At 58.9% G+C, this 19,141-nt stretch overlaps 1 protein-coding gene across 4 annotated transcripts in view; it reads right to left on the minus strand.

Moving 5' to 3' along the window:
* Positions 1-19,141, minus strand: part of ZBTB16 (zinc finger and BTB domain containing 16) — a 72,659-nt gene that overhangs the window by 45,878 nt on the left and 7,640 nt on the right. The window contains exons 1-2 of one of the 4 annotated variants that reach the window (XM_068167847.1): positions 11,757-11,832; positions 10,044-11,384 (exon numbers count right to left, since the gene is read on the minus strand). In XM_068167847.1, the coding sequence (XP_068023948.1) occupies positions 10,044-11,311 (1,268 nt within the window). In that variant the 5' untranslated portion in view covers positions 11,312-11,384; positions 11,757-11,832. Of the gene's footprint in view, positions 1-10,043; positions 11,583-11,746; positions 11,833-19,141 lie in introns of those variants that run through there. The other 3 variants (XM_068167849.1, XM_068167850.1, XM_068167848.1) reach the window with 3 other exon arrangements.

Here is a 19,141-nt window from a genome sequence, read left to right on the forward strand (position 1 = left end):
GGGGAGCCCCAGCCCCACAGAGCAAGCAGAAGACAGAGTGGTTTACTCTCAGCTCTGGGAGGAAGAGTCCCCCTGCCCGTACGAGGTCAGTGACCCTTATCAGCCACCACCAACTCTCCGTGTGGGTGGCACCAGGCACCTGGGCAGATGAAGCTGGGGGGAGAAGAGGAAAGGAGGCAATGTTTGCCTGCCAGCCTGAGCCCATGATGCCTGCTGCAGGGCCAGACAGGCTCTGGTGCATTGGTTGCTGTGGCCAGGGGGTGTCTGATGGCCCTCTCCTCACACAGGAATCACAAGTGGGAAGCTCACTGCAGAGAGCTGCTCCTGCACTTAGCAACAAAGAGGCTAACCAGGGAGCTGCTCTCCACCTCTGGCCCAAGGAGGAGGATGTGGCACAGCTGCCCGTGCTGGTAGCATCTAGCCTTTGGCAGTTGGCTGGCAGAGTGCACCATGCCACACGCTGTGGGGTAGGGAAAAGGAAAGTGTCCTGAGTGCCATCCTCAGAAGATGCCCACCTCTGTTGCCCTGGGGGGCTCCCTGGCCTCAGGACCCACCACCCACTTTTGCCATCTTCATCCCATCTCCTTCTAGACAGCTACAGCTGGATGAGTCTCTGTCCCAGTGGTGAGGTCCAATGGGAGCTCTACTCCTGCCTCTGCCTGGCAGCTGCCCCAATGTCTCAGAGTAGCACTGGCTGGCATCACCTGGGCTCACACACAGCAATGCCCACGTCAATGGCACACGACTTACCAAAGCCCCCCGCTCCTCCCACCCACGTGCTGGCTGGACTCACCACTCACTCGCAGCAGCTCCCACCCCACTAAATAATGCATTGGGCAGCCCTAACTAATGGGGGGAGGGTGATGAACATTTCTGGGCTGCTCTCAGTTACACTTGGGCAGACGCTGAGGGAAGAGCTGCCTCCAGCCAAAGGGTCAGAGCAGCCAGAAATCAATACAAGCTATGGCCTCTGCGTGCTGAGATCCTGGGGAGCTGGGTCCTGTGAGCAGGGCTGGGGGCAGCCCCGGTGCTGCCCTGCTCTTGCCCAGATACCACTGACTCAGCACCCTGTGGGCTGGGAGCTGCTGGTGGCCTGGTTCCCACCACAGCACTGATCACCCACAGCCCCTGTCCTGCACGCGATCTTCCCTGCAGCCCCCAGGAACACAAAGCTCCAAAGCCCCCCAAAGCCCCCAAGAGAGCATTGCCCTTCACTCAGGGTGACAGCGAATGGCAAGGCTGGGGGAAGGTGAGCACGGCCAGAATGGCTTTTCCCATCCCTCCTCCCCGAGAGCCACAGGAGATGGGGACCTGAAAAGCAAAGTCAACAACTCCTTTTACTTTTTTGCCAAGGGAAAGCTTTCATTCACCACCCCAGCTCCTGGTAAGCCTGGGCTACTGCAGGAGTTGCCCACTGTGCTCCCTGAAAGGTGAGCGCAACATGGGCAGAGTGGCCCAAAAAGCCCTGGCACGCTACTGGGCACCTCCAGCCACTGCTCCGGTTCGCAGAAGCACCATCGCTCAGCACCGAGATCTCTTCTCTGAACAGAGGGGAAGGAAGAAAGCAGAGGAAGTCCTTCTGTTCCCGGTAAAAATAGCAGAGCACCCAGCAGGGAGGTGCAGAGGGGTTTGGCTCTGAGCGCTTCACAGAAAGGGGCCCAGAGCACAAGCTGTGCTCTGACCACCCCGTGGCACCACGCCCCGGGCTCACCATGTGCTGCTGGCACAGAGCACCTGCCCTGGTGCTGGTGGTGCCACCGCCCATGCCCTCGGGCTGGGTGCAAGCAGGACGCTGTGGCAGTGCCGTGCTGGCGTGGGCAGAGGGAGGCCGGCGAGGGGCTGGTGAGGCGCGGGTGTTGCACAATGCCTGAGCCGTATCTCTCCCACGCCAAGGCAGGTTGTGTGCACTGCGCAGCAGGCAGCGACCGCAGCCCGTGCCCGGCCGTGATAAGACGCCTGTCACCGGCGCATGCCACGCCGCCAGCTCCGGTTCACACGCTCTGGGAGTGGCTCTCTGGCTCTGCCTGCACTGAGCATCCCTCTGCCTGTCCCCTCACTGCTTCCCCCCAGCCCTGTCCTGCACGAACTTGAGCATCTCATTCCAGACCCAAGCAATGAGGATGCCCAAGCTCATGGCTGTCCCCACTCCCATGCCAAGGCACAAAGCCAAGGAGGCAGCCAAAGACAGGCTGCCAGTGCGGGCTGCAGCAGGGCGAATCACACTGCCTCCTCAGCTCTCCTTCCTAATATCCTTTACTATCAATAATGCACAGAGAGAAGGGGGAAAGTGCAGGGGCCCAGCACTGACCCCAACCTTGCTGGCTAGGGAGTGAAAGCATTTGCTGTGGTGTCAATGGAGCTGGGAACAGCTCGTGGCTGTCACTGGTACCTGGTACACAGTCAGCACTAAGCAGAGGGCAACAGCCGCATGCTCCTGCGTGGATACAGGTGCAGGGGCTGGGCTGTGCCTTTATGGAAGGCCCTAGGAATGACTTTGTAATCAATACAGGCCCTCACTAAGGGGAAGACCCATCTTCAGCCCTGGCAGAGCCCAAGCTTTGTGTGCAGAAGACACCTGCTGTGCCAGGGGTCGGCTCTACCAGCCAAGGAGCACAATGGGGGGAGCCATGATGGCATTTTGGTGAGCAGAGACTTTCTGCAGTCTTTCGCCAGGAAAGCTGACTCAGAGCTGACATTCTGGTACAGTTATTCCACATGGAGACCAGCACTCCAAATGGCAGTGCCAGCAGAGATCATGTGCCCACTTCCAGGTACCTGCTGCAAGGTTGGATATTGGGGTTCCGGCTGCCCCTGCGGGGTCCCCGGCGATGCAAACAGGCTGGCGTTGGCGGCTGTGGGTTTTTAGTTTCTCTTTGTTTTTCCGCTCTGCCGATGTCTGCCGTCTTTGTAGGTCACCAAAGGTGAAGACGAGTGTTCCCCTCCCCACCCTGACTGGCGTTTGCAGGCACGTGAAGATGCCTTATTTCATAGTGGGTGCAGAGGTCCCCTGCGTGCTGGTGCTGTGGCACCACCCGTGCCAGCACTCTGTGCTCACCCTCCTGCCATCATCCAGCGTCCCTCCCCCGGCACTCTGCTGTGGCGCAGGGAGACGGCGGCGCACGGCGAACCAGCTGCTCGTCTCCTCGTACGGCACTGAACAGCGCTGGGGGTTATCAGCGCGGCTGATACACGCAGATAAAGAGCCCTCTCCCGCGCTGACACCGGTAACAAAGCAGGGTGCTTAACGCCGATTGATGGCGGGCGGCTGGAGCAGGCTCTCCGCGCCTCGCCGCACTCCTGCAGCAGCATTTCCGCGGCCGCGCAGCGCCGGCTCGCTGCTCACCAGCGTGCGATGAAACGGCACCGAAACGGCGAAGGCCGTCGGAAAACTAAAGCGGCCCAGCAGGGCGCACATCCAGCCATAATCTACTTAAAATCAGTTAAGAACACTACAGGGAAAATGATACGGATGGCCCTGGCCCCCGGCCAGCCCGCGGAGCCTTGTGCCTGCAGCCCCAACTCGACAGCGATGCTCTCACCTCCTGCAGCTGCAAAATGGCCACCCCAGCGCACGGCAGGGCCAAAACCAGCAATCCACCTTCAGCTGCACAGCCACGTGGGACAGTTGTGCCCAGTGCTCTCGCAGGGGTCTCAGCTGCAGCAGCTCCCCAAGCACTACGAGGGCAGACGGCACTCAAACTCACACTGAGCACTTGGGGCAGGGCTCAGCCTAGGTAGTGAGCAAGACACACATGCAGCGCTCCTGAGCAGCCCACAGCAGCCCTTTGCAACCAGGCTCAAGCCTGGGAACATGAGTAGCTGTCACAACTGCATGGAGAGCTGTAAGCTCATGTTCAGCAGTGTCTAACCACGCACAGAGCTGCCTGCCCTGTTTGCCCAGGCTCAGAGGATGCACAAACCTTCCTCGGCTGCTCCTATGAAGTTGTTCACCCTATGTGACATCCTCCTTGTTCCAGCCACTCCCTATCCCACGGCCTTGTTGCAGTGCCCAGTTTCTGCCAGGGCTGGAGCCTGAGCCAACCTCCAGGAAGCCCAATGGGACCCAAGAGGTGCGACTGTGCTGCCATCACAGCGGCATTTGGCTGGCACGCGCGGGCACTGGGCACCCATCAGTCATCGGCTGCAGATGCTGGCACATCCTGCCATCGCCCACCAGTGATGGCAAAGGAGGGAACGATCCTGGCCAAGGACTGAACCCGCCAGAATGCACGGAGCTGCCCAGCACCGGGCTGGGGGAAAAAAAAGCCCTTGCAGGCAGCGTGACACAAGCCAGGACTGCCGGGGTGAGGAGGAATGAATGGAGCAGGCTAATTTACACAGGAAGTGAGCACTTACCAGACCCTTCATCCCAACACACAAAACCCTCTGCCATCTCTGGAAGCAATTACACCCAGTTAACATGATCTGCCTGCCACTAAAATTAACTGCAAACAGAAATATTTTTCACTTTTGCAACAGGAGATGCCATGGCCCCGTGTTTGGCTGCCGGGAAATATTTAGTAATTACTCATTTAAAGCCTCTCTTGAAGCTGTCAAGGAGGGGAGGTGGGAGGGCAGCAAAAGAAAAATCTTGCTAATTGCAAGCAAAAAGGCAAATGCAGATCTCTTTACTCCATCCAAGGCAAACAGATTTATGCACTGGTGCAACTAAAGGGCCATCATCACATCGGAGCAGGGAAGGCTGCAGGGATGCTCAGTCACAAGCTTCCTGGGCTGCCCTGCACCATTCCCATCACCCTTGACACAGCATGGACTCTCCAAGGTCCCTCTGCATGGCCAATGAATGCATCCTGAACCAGCACCCCTCCAGGAGTTACAATGAGAGCTGCAAGGGCTCCACAGAGCTTGTCGAGGAGCGTGAGCGAGGGATGTCAGGCAAGCACACAGTGGGGAAAAGCCACCCCAGTGTCCTTGATCAAGGGGGGGTTGTGACCAGGGTCACAGCCACGTGGTTGATGGGGATGGGTTGGTGCAGATCCACCCCTCCTGGTCCCTGGGACATGAGCAAGGCTGGGGAAGGTGGCTAGAGCCTGGGGAGTGGGCAGCACCCCCATCACCCTGGGAAGCCTCTCTGCCAGCAGTGAGCTTCACAGTGTGAATGGTGCTGGGCAGCCTGTCGGTGCGGAAGGCACAGAAGTTACTACTGGGTAAGGGGGAAGGAAACTAAATAAAACCACATTAAAATTGGTGTTTTTCTGTTGGGAATCCCAGAGTTTGGCTTTAAAAAGCATCACCCAGACAGCTAAAGCAATGCAGAGTAACGAGGGAACAGTGTGGGACCAAAGGGCACTTTTGCCATGCCAGGAGCTGGGTATGGAAATGGTTAAGTCCCCACTGAATAAATCAAAAGTTCAAGGCTGCAGCACAGCCTGGCCTATCCCCCTCTGCCCGTGACAAGAACCAGAGAGCCCCCGAAATCCCAAGCATCCTGCGCGGGGTCTCGGCCGGCGCTCACGGGTTACACGCTCGGGGTCAGCGCCGTGGCCCTCAGCGGCAGCATTCATTTCCTGCGCGGGGCACGGCCCCTGCCCAGAAAGCTAATCAGGGCTTCCTCGCCCCGCGCCCGCCAACGCTGCTTCCCATTAGCCCTTATGATGCCAGGTGCCGCTAATAAGGCACATCAGCAAGAAACTGGAGCTGCCGAGGCGTCCTCGGACTCTGGAAGTAATCACGGGCAGGGTTTGGGGGGCTGAGCTTGGTTCTCCCTCCCTCCCCCCCTTGCTTTCTGCTTTTCTTCCTTTTTGCAAATTTTGGCTGCAGAGGAACAGAAATTGCCCAACACTTAAAATCAGATAAAACCCAGCCAGGGTAGCACAGTACCAAAATCAGCACTAGGAACACCTCGCCGAGCGCTGGGCATCGCACGCTTCACATTTATGGCTTTACTGCTGCCCTGTGCCTGCTCTTGCGGTGACACACCCAGCAGTGCCAACGTGCCTGATGGCATCAGCCACACAGCACTAGGCTAAGCCTGGCAGAGATGGATGGAGATGAGGCTGCCTGAGAAACAGCCAGAGCCTGGACTATCCTCCTGCAGGGCTGTGCAGTATTTGCTACAGTACCAATGTTGCAGCTCCATGCAGACAGTGGACCAACAGCTGCATGTCGCAGGGACTGTGGGACCAGGACCCCACAGGACACTGTAGTGTCCCCAAGCAGGATCATTTTGGAGTGGCAGAAGGATCACTTCTGATCCTGCACACCTGGAAGCAGCCAGGTAGATCTGCTTCTCCTCTGTGCTTCAGCAAGGGGAGAAGAGGGCAAAACTCTGCAGTGGGGAGGTTGTGGCTGTCCAGCAACCAAAGTGGAAGAGCCAACCCCCTTGGTCCTGCCCACAACACACCCAGGGGAGCACACATCCTTCAGGTGGCAACTCAGTCATGAAAACTCAAAGTGCCAAACTCAGACCTGGAAACCGGGCCTGAGACGTTCCTCAAGGTGGATTCCCAGCAAGGACAGGCACCTCCCAGTCCAAACCACCCCTAGGGGAGCACTGCCGGCCTGCATGCCACAACTCCATCACCCCAAGCACTTTCATTCTCCAGCTCACCATCTTCATCTCACATGGACACAGCATATGGCATCACCACGGTGGCCAAGTTCCTGGGCAGCACTGGAGGCTTTGGGTGCTCAGCTGTGCCAATCAGCTTCATGGAGTCACATCCCTGCCTGCGGTCTGCCCTGTTGCCATCAGCATCCAAAAACTGAAACCACATCTTCTGCAAAGTATTACGGCGTTTAACTTCTCAACGAGAAATCACTTGGGGCTCGGCGCAGCAGTCACGGTGCAGCACTGATGGTGCGGCTCAGGAGGTTTCCCCTCACACAAACAAGCCCAAAAAGGGCTGCTGAACTACAGCTTTTTGTCTGCAATTAGAGGCAGCGATCGATGCTAACATTAGATTAAGTTTGAACTTTGCTGAACCCAGAAGGAAATCTTTTATAAAAAAAATTAAAGAGTCGCCGACTCGATACACACTCAATTAGCCAGCAGCACGAGCTCGGGGAAGGAGGGAAGCGTGACGAAGGGTGAGGAGCAGCTGGGGGGTGCGGGGACCCAAACCCCGATCCGAGCCAGCGCCAAGGCTTGCGGACACCAAAGGGGCAGAGCTCAGTGCTCCTGGCTGCCTCCCGCTGGGGCAGGGGGCAGGCAGCGCTGCCACGAGCGCGGCCAGGAGCCAAGCTGCCGCACAGGGGCAGCACAGCCAACCATCCCCCTGGGCACCCTCCGTCACCCAGGGTGAACGAACCCCCACTGAATCACAAAGCCCAGGGACAAGCCAGCCTGGCCCTCCCCTGCTTTATCCTGCGTGCACTTCCCCTGCTGAGGAAGAGAGGAAGGAGGCTCGGAAGGCTCCGAGGCTGTAAGCACACACAGATATTTATGGTTCTATAGGCGTGTGTGTGTGTAAACAAACATCCCACCATATGCACAGGCTCCTGCTGCAGTGTAAACAGGCACTGCCTCATCCAGCTCCTTGCAGACACAGCTCTGGACAGCTTTGGGCTCCGCCTGTCACCTGCTGACGTTTGGCATGTGAAAGCCACCAAGCCGGGCAACCAAACAGCGTGCCAGGCAGTCGAGCAGCCCTTGGCACTGCCTGTGCTGGAGGTGCCCATCCCCAGCAGCTGCCCTAGCCCCCAGCTCGAGGCAGCTGGGAGTGATTCTGCTCTGGGCACCTTTCCACCAGGGGTCGGAAAGCAAAACCACAACAGTGAGCGCACGGCAGAAGGAGGTCAGTGAGAACTGCTGACCAATGAGCAACACTGCGGTGCCCCCAGCACATCCTGCCCAGCTCAGGAAGGGGGTGCGGGGACCTCAGCATGGGGTGCAGGGCTCCCCAGGCCAGACACCCCCCCCCAGGCACTGGAATGATGAGGTGGCTATAGCCAGCACAGTGCAGCTGCCACCAGCACCAGAACTGCTACAGCCAAGGTACAGATCCCAGCCTAGAGAAGATGCTGCTCAACAGCTCTGTGAACACAATGGGATCCCACAGACCCTCCCCAAGTGGTCATTCTCACAAGGTACCAGAAAGCAAACACTATGAAAAGGCCACACGAGACAGTCTGCACATGAAGCACCTCGGGTCAGACTTGCAGGGGTGTGGGGCGGGTAATTTCATCTGACTGTCGTCCAACACCTTGGAACGTGGATGGTCTTACAGACAGCTTTAAAAATGGCTCAAAGGATTTGGCTTACCCTGCAAAGTTTGCCAGCACCAAGTGATCTCTCTGAAAGCACCAACAGGAGCCAAAGCCCCTGCCTTCAAGGGGCTGGTGCTCAGCTCCATGCTCTGGCAGGAGCTCTGAGCCCCTGGGGAGCCAAGCACACACCCAGCCTCCAACAGGGCTCGGCACTCACTGAGAAATCAGCTACGGCTGCAGCCATGCTCGTCAGAACCAGCCCCGCTCGGGCAGGCTGGGACACACTCTCCATCTCCTGACCACTGGGTGAAGGAGCTGAACTCACCACCTGCCCTGCAGAGCTGCAGGCAGCCCCAGCACGGCCCTGTCCTGCAGCTGGTCCAGGCACCACTCTGGGGCTCGGAGAGGGAAGGGGAGATGCTGGAGAGTGTGGAGCACAAGCACGTTAAAATTCTCCCTGAGCCTCCACTGCAGCTCTCCCACAGTGACGTTTGGTCTGCATCACCGCACACCCTGGCGGCTTTGGGCACACCGAGCGACACCAGCCCAGCTCTGCTGCCTGCCCGCTGGGGAACAAAGCAGAGGGCACCCCCACAGAGCTGGGCACCCCTCCAAAGGGTGACGCCTGCTCCCAGCAGGACCCAAGCCACTGGCCAGACCGGGAGGTGATGCTGCCGTCACTTGCAGCCCTGCGTGGAGCTGAGAGCCCCCACGCTGGGCACGCTCGTGGGCTGAACGTGTGGGAGCCGCAGCTCCAGCACCCGACGCCAGCTCTGGCACATCCTGCACTACCCGCGCCGCAGCCACACCAGCTCCCCAAACCAAGAGCACGCCGGCACAGCACCCTCCCTGGGTGGGGTATGAGCATCAGGACTAATTAACCTGTTGATTCAATAACAAACTGACATGGTGTGCAGCCCAGGGAGGCTCCAAGCAGCTCCAGCACTGTGCCAATGCTGCTGTCCTGCCACAGGGCTACTGCTGTGCTGGGGGTCAGCACCAGGCTCACCAAAGCATGCCCAGCACTGAGGGTTTTGGCTGCTGATGCCAGTGTAGATGCAACAATAACACAGCTCCGTTCTCCATACAACCTGGGGGGTGACTTCTGGTCCATGCTGCCAGGATTGTTAAGCAGAAGCCACCAAACTCATGCCGAAAACAAACACCAAGCACCCAACCCCGCAGCAGCTCCCTCCAGTGTGGGGTTTGGTGTGAGCATAAAGATCTCACCACCTGGAGCATGTAGCCCCAAAATCACAGCTGCTGGAGGTTCTACCCCTGAAGCTGTCCCTGCAGGGAGGTACTCGTGGCTCTCTGTCTGCCCTGGCTTTACCCAACCTAGCCCCCATATTACTTCGTGCAGAGTGCAGGTAGCTCCTAAACTGGGAAGCTGAGGAGCAGCAAACTGCTGGGCTGGCTGGGCGCTGCACGCTGCGATCCCAGATGTCATCGCTGTGGCTGGGCACAGGGATCCCGCAGGTCTCTCCCCGCACGGAAGCACCCAGCTGGCACAGGAGGGATCCGTTCCCAGCAGAGGGTGGGCAAGACCCTACTCATCTCTTTACACACCATCCACACACAGATCTCTGACTCAGATCATAGCAGCTACGCAGTCAGGGCTTTGCACTGCAAGAAACACCTATGGCCAAGCCCCATCCAGGTTGCCCTCCTAGCCCATACTTGCTGGATGCAACCTGCTGGCATGGCTACCAGAGCTGGAAAGTTGCAACAGCTGCCCCTCTGTGCACACCTCACAGATTTGGGGTACCCGTTGAGAGCTCTGCACCGGCACATGCAACATCCAACTGAAAACCAAAATGCTCTGGCAAGACCCTGCCCGGTACAAAACACAGCGGCGCGGCGCTGGCACTCACCTGTGCTGCTCAAGGGTCTCGTTGTCTGGCAGCTCTGCCCCGCACACGCTGCACTGCTCGCCCAGTGCTCTGCTCTCTGTCTTCATGCCGGCCGCCAGCTCCCCCAGCTTGCTGAAGAGCTCCCGCTGGATGAAGCCCTGGGGCAGCAGCCCCCCATAGGCACTGAAGTCCATGGAGACAGCCAGAGCTGGCTGCACGTGCAGGGCAGACGCCACAGCCGGTGGCACACCAAGCACCGACTCAGTCTTGTGGTTCGGCAGCAGGGTGTAGATGCCCATGGGCTTCTCGCCCTGGGCAACTGTGGCAGAGGGCTCTGGACCCAGAGGCAGCCCCTGGCCGGCCTCGGGTGGCGGCTCGGCACCCTCCTCACGGGTGTAGTGCAGTTCGCGGGCACTAGTGATGACGCTGCTGCGGGTAGGGGTGCCAGGTCCTTCCTTGCCCTTCTCATCTGGCTTCTCCCCACTGGAGGCCCCGGGCTCGGCCGTCTGGGGGCTGTCATGGCCAGAGGCATCGTCCACCTGCATCGCTTCGGTTTTGACCTCAGTGAGGCCAGGGGGACGGCGGCTGCTGGGGCGCGAGTCCTCGGGGGCAGCGGAGGGCAGAGTGCCCTGAAGCAGCGACTGCCCGATGGTCATCAAGCTGTCCACGGCCGCCTTGGTGGGACTCATGGCAGAGAGGGGGCCAAAGGAAGCAGAGGATGAGGGGCTCTGCTGTGCTGCAGCTCCGGGCAGGCTCTGGCTGGCTGTGCTGGCGTAGCTGCTCTCCTCACCAGCGGGCTTGGAGATGAAGAGACCCTTGATATATCTGGACTTCTTCTCCTCCTCTTCCTCAGTGGTGGTGGCAGTGGCTCCATCGGCCATAGTGACCTCAGCATCGTTGTCCTCGGAGGCCTGGATGGTCTCCAGGATCTTCAGGCACTGCTCCTCCAGGTACTCAATTTCCAGGATCTCAGCAGCGTAGAGCAGGTCATCCAGGTCTTCGACCTTGGCCTGCAGGGTGGCAGTGTAGGCATACTCCAGGATCTGCTGGAAGGTCTTTGGCGAGAGGAAGTCCAAGGTGTAATGCTGACTGTTGCGATGGAAGAGGATCTCAAACATCTTGCTGGTGCAGGCCAGCACTGTCCGGTGTGCGTGGAACTCCTGGCTGTCCACCATGATGACCACGTCGCAGAGCGTCCCTGCCAGGCGCATCTGGTTGGCTTTGTGCAGCAGCCCGGTGGGGTGGCAGGGGTTCTGCAGCTGGATCATGCCCATCTTAGTCAGATCCATGGTGCTCCCCAGGCTGGCTCATCAGGGGGCCTCGCCGCTGCTCAAATCTGGGACCAGCTTTGTGTGCCGATATCTGCGGAGACAAAAGGAAGGGGGAGAGGAGCGGTGTGGGTCGTGGGGAGAAAAGATGGAAAAAAGAGGAAGAAGAGGGGGAGAGGGAGAGCAGAGGTAGGAGAGGAGAATAGAGAGCGAGAAAGAAGAAGAGGAGGAGACGGAGAAGAGCGAGATTAGCCCGCAGCCTGCCGACACTCGCCGAAAAGTTTCTGCGCTGGGCTCGGCGACGCAGCCGCTGCCGGAGCCGCCCGGGGAAGGGGCGAGCTCCCCCCCCCGCCGCCCGTCTCCGCGCGTCCCGTTCCCCCCGCGGGGCCGGGCCAGGCAGCTGAGCCCCATCAGGTGCAGGGCGGGCGGGGGTCCCGGCGCATCCCGCCCCCCTACCCGCACTCACGGCGGCCGGCGGCTGCTCCGGCAGTTCGCACTGCCCGCTCTCATCGCCGCCGCCGCCGCTCGCCGCGCCGCGCAGCAAATCACGGCGGCGCCGGCCCCTGGGCCGCCCCGCGCCCACGTCAGGGCCCCCCCGCGCCCACCCACCGCCCGCCCCCCCCGCCGCCGCCGCCGCTCCGCGTTGAGCGCGGGCGCCCCCCCCCGGCCCCGCCCCGCGCACCGGCTCCGGCCCCGTCGCGGCACCTTGCGGGGTGAGCGGGACCGGCACCGCGGCAGGGCAGCGCTGCCGGCAGCAAACATGGAGGAACCGAGCACCGGGGAGAGGGGCGCCAGGGGAACCGGACTCCTAGAAGAGCCCAGAAACCGACGAAACCGGGCACCCGAAGGAACGGGGCACCGAGGAGCCGGCGGTGTGGCTGCCCCCCCGGCCCCGCCGGGATGTGCACGCCGCCCCACCCACGCCATACGCCCCGCGAGGAGACCGGCCCACGGAAAAACCTCCCGCCGAGCGACCGCGGGGCCGCCAAAGCCCATCCCCGGTGCTGCCGGTGGAGCGGGCCGTGGGTGCGCGGGCTGAGCCACAGGAGGGGGTAAAACCTCCCCAGAAAGCCAAGTCTGGGGTCGCAGAGGGGTTTTATCCCCAGATGTGCCGGGTGGGACACGCCCCCGCTGGCACATCGCCCCCATAAAGCTGGTTTTCTCCAGATCAAACATCTGCCCTAGGGTGGCACCACTTGTTGTACTCGTCTATAGGGGTGGGTCTGCACAGCCAAGGACGCGAGGGGGAGGTCTGGTGGCAGCCTGGGAAGGGGACACGTTGACAGCTCAGTAACACCACCAGCGGAAAAGGCAGTGGAAGAACACGTGCCATGTGATGCCCCACGCTGAGGGCAAGGCATGCTGAGCCATGGCCATCCCCACACCCTGGCTGCCCATTCACAGACCAGCATCACCTCTGGGGCCAGCTCGGTAGCGGTGGCAGAGAGCACCCCCTGCCTCCCCAGCCCTACCCAGGCACAGCGCCGCGCAGGGCCCGTGCCGCCAGCTCAAACCACCACCACGGCCGGTATTAGCACAAAGATACCCTTGGGGTAAAGCAGCGCAAATGTAATCTAAGGAGAACGTTCTGGGGATGTGTGTTTATAATTATAATGGGATTTAATGTACTTGGGGACCAGATGAGAGCAGTCATTTAACCAGAGCGGCCCAGCAACGGGGGCCTGGCGGGCAGAGGCGGCAGGGCTCAGGCTGGTAAGGCAGCGCTGCCAGCGCCACACCTGAGGGGAAGGCATCAGCCACCCCTGTTTTTTTCGGGGGTTATAACTCTGCTGCTGTAACTGGCAGCGAGCAAAGCTGCAGCATGCAGGCAGCCAGCGTGCCGGCACGATGAGATTTTTAATTGCCTAAAACCCCTCCAGTTCCTCCCCCTCCCCAGCTCTTCACCCCAGCAGCTGACAGGGAGGGACGGTGAGGCAGCACAGCTTCAGGTGTTTGTTTACCCTTCTCTGACTCCTGAAAGGCTTGATTTCAGGACTGAGATTCTGCAGGCAGTGAGGGGGATGTTTTCAGAGTAGCTCGCATGAAATTAAGCTGCGTGAGTCCCATTAGCAATAATGGAAATCCCACGGCTAAATTCCCAGGCAGCATCCTGAACATTAACCCCCCAGCCCCTCCCGGCAGCCGGCGCTGCACTTTTTGTTGCTCCTCTAACACACAGCAAAAGCTGCAGAGTTGGTTAAGAGACGACCTCCCGTGGCTGCTTTTGCTGCGAGGCACCAGCTGGGTTGTGCACCTCAGGTGGGGCATCGCTGTGTTCTGGACGCTGCCTGGATCCCTCCCCCCAGGCTCACAGTGTGACACCGCCCTGCTGCCATAGCAGAGCGAGCTGGGGTCATTGGAGACCCCCCTGCACAGTGGAGGGGCTGAGCATCAGGGTTGTTCTGGATCTCGAGGCAAAGCAAGGTGGAAGGGCTGGTGAGACGACTCTGCCCAGAGCAGATTTCCACGAGCCACATTTGCCAGCTGGACCTCCTCCCCGCAGGAAATTCTGCCCTTGCCCACCTCTGTCTCCAAGCAGGCTGCACCAGACCAAGCTCTGGAACACCTGACCTTCCCCAGGGTGTCACAGCCTGCCCACACCCAAGCCCTCTTTCCTCACAAACTTACAGATCCCTCATCTCCCACAGCGCTGGGAGACTCCTTGCTGACAAAGGCAGGGCGATTACAACACACATGAAACTCTCATCCCTGTCCTCAAGCAGTACCTCCCTTTCCTCCAGCAATGCCCCCCACTGAAAAAACACAAACTCCTCCCTGGAGAGCCTCAGCCAAGGCATCTGTGACCTTGCTTACATCAGGTGCCTCAGTCTGGGATGGAAAGGACTGACCTGGGCATGTCCACAAGCCAGGAAGGAGAAGCCAAAGTAGCTATTTGCCTTAGTGCCCCAGAGAAGGGAAGAAAAACCATCTCCCTGGTTCAGGTGTCAGCCCTGTGGAGCTGCCACAAGCCCAACAGCCTTGGGGTGGGTGCTCTCTGGTGGAGCAGGAGCAGTGCCAGCAGCCCTGCAGGGCCTGGGGGCACTTACAGGCTGCCCAGCCCCTCCAGCCCACCAGAGATGCCAACACGAAGCTCAGAAGCCGCTGCTGTGGCCTTCAGGGTCATTTCCTCACTCCCTGGCATGGCAGTTACTTACCCATCGCTCCCCCCCAGTGCTTTCCATTTCCCTCCCATCTCTCCCCATCAGTTTCCAATTTATTTACTTTTCTGATCTTAATCCCCACCTTGTAGTGCAACGTGTTTATTAGAAAGGAGCCAGCACGCTAAATGAAGCCAAGCTGGGCTCTGGTGTTAAATAGCAGTCACGCCCAAGTGCCTCTCCATGTGCCATTACTCCGAGTGATTGAGGCAATTTCTTCCTCCGCCACAAGTTTCAGTTGTAAATCTCTCAACCAGATACAGGGGCAATGATCTGCTGCCTGCTGCCATTATTATTAACCTCCAGCGCTCAGCTCTCGAGGCCATCAGGCTTTCTCGGGACACTCTTCCCGTGAAAGGACCAGGTGGAGCACGGGCATCCTTCTGGGAAGCCCAGGGATCCTTCAGATCCCGCTCCAGCCCCTCCTTTGTCTTGGGTGGGCAGAGGTGAACACCTCCTTTCCCAACAGAAAGAGGTCAGTGAGCACCAGCAGGCCTGGAGGAAGAAAGACTCCACAGGCATGGACAAACCACAGGAGTGAAGTATCCCAAGGGAAGAGGGTGAGAGTCCTTTTGGGCTTGGCTGGGCCCTTGGAAAGGAAGAAGAGTAAACAGAAAAGACTCCAAAATGACAAGAAGGGAGATTCCTTGCTCAGGATGCCTAGCCCACAAGAAAGGTCACGGGGGACTTCAGCAAGAAAATGCCCCAGTGTCAACCCTCCTGTGGGGAGGAGGATTTCCAGCTGCTCACCATCACCCCCAAACACACACACACACACAGGCAAATGGCCCTTGCCCCAAGCGAGGATCCTTATCCTGCACTCCTCCAGCAGTGCTGGTTGGACTCATCACCCCCCACTATCCACACCAGGGAGGGATGCTGTGACATGGCTCCACTTCTCCAGCTTGCTGGGCCTCTAGGATGCCCCCAGCCCAGCTCTGCTCACCAGACCTCTTCTCCAGTAACCATCTGACACCCACCAGAACTGCACAGGGTGAGGAATGGGAACTTTCCTATGCTGCAACTCCTGCATGTTCCCTGGGAGGGTTTTGGGTTGCTCTCAGAGGGGTTTGCAGGTGCACAGCTGAATTCTGAAACACTGGAACAAGAATTCTGTGCAAATTAAGATCAGTTTTAATTTTAATCTCAAATCCACAATGTTTGAAAATTGTTTTTTGGTATTGCTTCAGACTCAGAGATGTTCACAGCCCCCAGGCCCCGCAGGCAGTGGAGCAGGGCCAGTGGCTTTGCTCGGTGACGGGGCAGTGCACGCTGCTCTGCTTCTGCAAGCTGACAGCTTATCAAAAGATGATTAAATGTCTTAGCCTTCATGTCTTTAAGAAAAACCCTAAATGCACAAAGCTGCTGGCAAGGGGGAGGGTGCAGAGCAGCAGCAGGCCCATGCTCAGCTGCTTGGCGAGTGGCCACAGCCTGTTAAGCTCCCCAAGAACACCACTGATAGCACCGGGGCCGTCCGAGCCACACAGGTAAGGGACCCCAGGGCACTGCGGCAGCACAGGGGAGCAGAGCCGCTGGGAAAAGGACCTTGATTGTGTCCCTGCTCGCTGCACAACAGGAACCTGAGAGTCACTCTTGAGGGTGTAGCTGGTCTGTTGCATGGTGGGACACAAGCAGCGTGGCTGTGCTGCAGGTTATCCACACTGCCATCAGTGCCAAAGTTGGTGCAGGAGCACAGCCGTAACCAAACCCAGCACAGGAACTCTCCACTGGCATGGGAAAGGTGACGGCAAAAAGTCAAATGATTCAGAGGGAGCTGAGCAGACCCTCGTGGACCATCACAGGGTGAGGATGCTGCAGGAACCCCTGTCCACCCTTCCCCACGTGCCTGCCTTTCCCTTCAACCTGACTCGCGGGACAGGGTCCAGCCAGTGCTGGAGCACCACGGCAGGGGCACGGCAGCAGCTGGGAGGATAACTGTGTCACCTGCCTCATCAGCCAGCCAGCCCCGTGTGCCACTGAGCACATCTGTGTGGCTCTGCCAGGCTGCTGCACACCAGCAGCTTCCAGCCCCAACCAACCTTCCCTTGCCTCTGCATTTTTTTTCAGCTCGCTTCTGAGCGGCAGACGCGGGACACTAACCCCCTTCCTGCTCGCAGGCTCTGAGTCACGACTGAGCTCATCTGAGCCGCGCTGGGAGCCGCACGTCCGCGGCAAGGACGCCGAATCGATGCTGTTACATCAAAGGATGGATTAGCAACCCCTGGCTCTTACGAGGGATGGGTCGTGAGGCACAGAACCTCGGGAGAGGGAGGTCTGTGCTGCTCCTGTGCTTCAGGAGCGTGTCCCCAGCCTTCCTCCCCCCGCAGCCGGCTGAGAGGTGCTGCACAGCCCCTAAGACAATGAGACCAATTAGTGGCTTAGGGCTCTGAGCCTGCGAAGGGAGCGGAGCGGTGACTCAGAAGGGTGGCAGCCCTGACAGCCTCCCCACATTCCTGCCCTTAAATCCCCCACACAAAAGGGACCTGAGCCACAGTGACTCAGCGACGGAGCCACCTTGCAGCCGGGCTTTGGGCCGCCCTGCTCACGTCTTGCCCCCAGCCCCGCGCGGCCGGGCTGCTAATTAAATAAAAGCGTCTCCCTTGGCAGGCTGTGACCTCAGCACCGGCACAGGGCCTATTTTTAGCCTTACCCTTTGTACGTAGCTGAGAGAGCTCAAGCCAGAGGCAGCAACTTTTGGAGGCCTAACGAGCGGGCGGGAGGTTGTCTTTGCTTAATTCACTGTGTAATTATTTTTCCTCTTTTTTCCCTTAACCTAAAATATTTGACATCCTGCATGGGACAGGGACAGAGACCTGCCAAGGCTGTAAATGTCACCCCCAGCTGCACAGCACTGAGGAGGCTTCCTGCATGCTTGGTAAAGTTCAGCCTGGAATAAACCTCTTCAAGAGAGCAGAACCCACCCCAGGGGCTGAGCAAAGTGCTGCTGGGGTGGGGCTCAGCTCCCACCAAAGCCAGGGGTGCTCTACCAAGGTTTGTGTCTGAGTTGCAGCTTTTCCTCTGTCTTCCAACCTCCCTTTGGCTTTTGGCTGTCCTCCAGATTCATCCTGTGCTGGGGAAGGTGACAGTTTCAGGCTGGCAAGCAGGGTGTGGGGCTGCACCTCCACCCAGGATCAAGCCCCTCTTAGGGGTAGCTGGAGGATGCTGCCCAAGTTCAGACACTATCAAGCACTCCAGGGGAGTTAAATACTCACTGCATGCTTTCCTGAGCACGAGATGAACACATCATTAACACTGCTTAAAGCTCTGCCTGCCTTTCAACAGGACAGGTTGAGAGCCCCCAAGTGACTTGGGAGTTTAAAAGCCCCACAGTCACTCCAGAGCAGAACTCCAGCCAACCTGTAGAAAGCATGCCTCATGATACTCATGTTCATTTACTAGAGGGAATCAGGCAAATCCTGAGTCCCAATCACTGAGCAAATACCTTTACCTCTAATTTCATCTTTCCTTTCTAGCAAGGGCCAGGCTCCATGTCCTGTTTCCAGCTTCATGAGTCACCTGTCCCCCTTGCCAAAGGGAGATGTCCATGTGCTGCTGTGCACACACAGCAAGTGCATCACCATCCCTGACAGCACAAACACCAACCCATGCTCGTGGAAGCCTCATCCCTCCTTCCCTTCCTGTATCTGTTACAGTCACACCAAAAGCCTTCACAGCTGGGGAGGCTTCTGCCAAAAGGCACAAGGGGGGGGAAAAAAATCCTCCCATGGCTGAATCAGGCATCACTGAGATGCTGCCTGTAAGATGATCACACAGCATGAGGAAGATATTTTAATCTCTCATTAAATTCCAGACATCTCCTCCAGCGTCCCAGCACCCTCTGAACCGCACAGCCCCGCAGCCTGCCCAGCGGTGGAATACAGTCTGAGGCCAGATGCTGCAATCTGGGTTCAAGGTTAGATATTAACTGATTTTATTTCCTTAATAATTGCCAGAAGATGCAATAACCTCCCTGTATCTTATCTGCTCACAGATTCCTGAATGACTGAAGCCTCAGATAACATTGGCACACCAGGCAGCTGGCGAGCCACCCTCTCAGGGAGGCAGCTATGGATCCCTCCCAAGGGCTGGGACGAGTCAGGGCCTTCCAGCTCGGCCACGCACCCACCGCCGGGGACCCCACGGACACGGGCCTGGCTCTGCAGTGGGGGCAGCACCAGGACCGAGGGGAGCACGCAGGAGCCCTGCTGCCCTTGGAGCAGGCACTGCTCATGCCAGAGAGAGCTTGGCAGGTCCACCTTTGGCCACACCACATTCCCCGCTGGAACAGCTCGATCGGCCTCCCAGGAATGAGAGTAAACACTCCTGCAAAGCCACCCCTGGATAAGGGCTATCTGCCCAGGGCCAGCGTGCCACACGTGTCCCCAGGAGTGCTGGGGTTGCAAACAGTGGGGGCAGCAAGGCTTGCAGCACAGGCAGCTGACACAGCCTGCACAGGGTCTGCAGCTGCTGCCCACAGCCCCCCAGCTTCTTGGGAGGGGCAAAGTCCCTTCTGAAACCCAGCAGCTGCTCCAAGCCAGCATGCCTCTGCCCCACCACTTTGCTGTCACCAGGACGTCAGCAGCACCAAGTCCACCCCAGAGGGACCAGAATTCCACTTCCAACAGCCATTAGAAGTTCTCCACTCAAAAGAAGTTCTCCATTAAACACTCAGTGCCAGAGCATTGGTACACTG

This window comes from Melanerpes formicivorus, unplaced genomic scaffold, assembly GCF_026170545.1.
Source record: "Melanerpes formicivorus ecotype bairdi unplaced genomic scaffold, bMelFor1.0.p_v2 SCAF_123, whole genome shotgun sequence".
Lineage (NCBI taxonomy): Eukaryota > Metazoa > Chordata > Aves > Piciformes > Picidae > Melanerpes > Melanerpes formicivorus.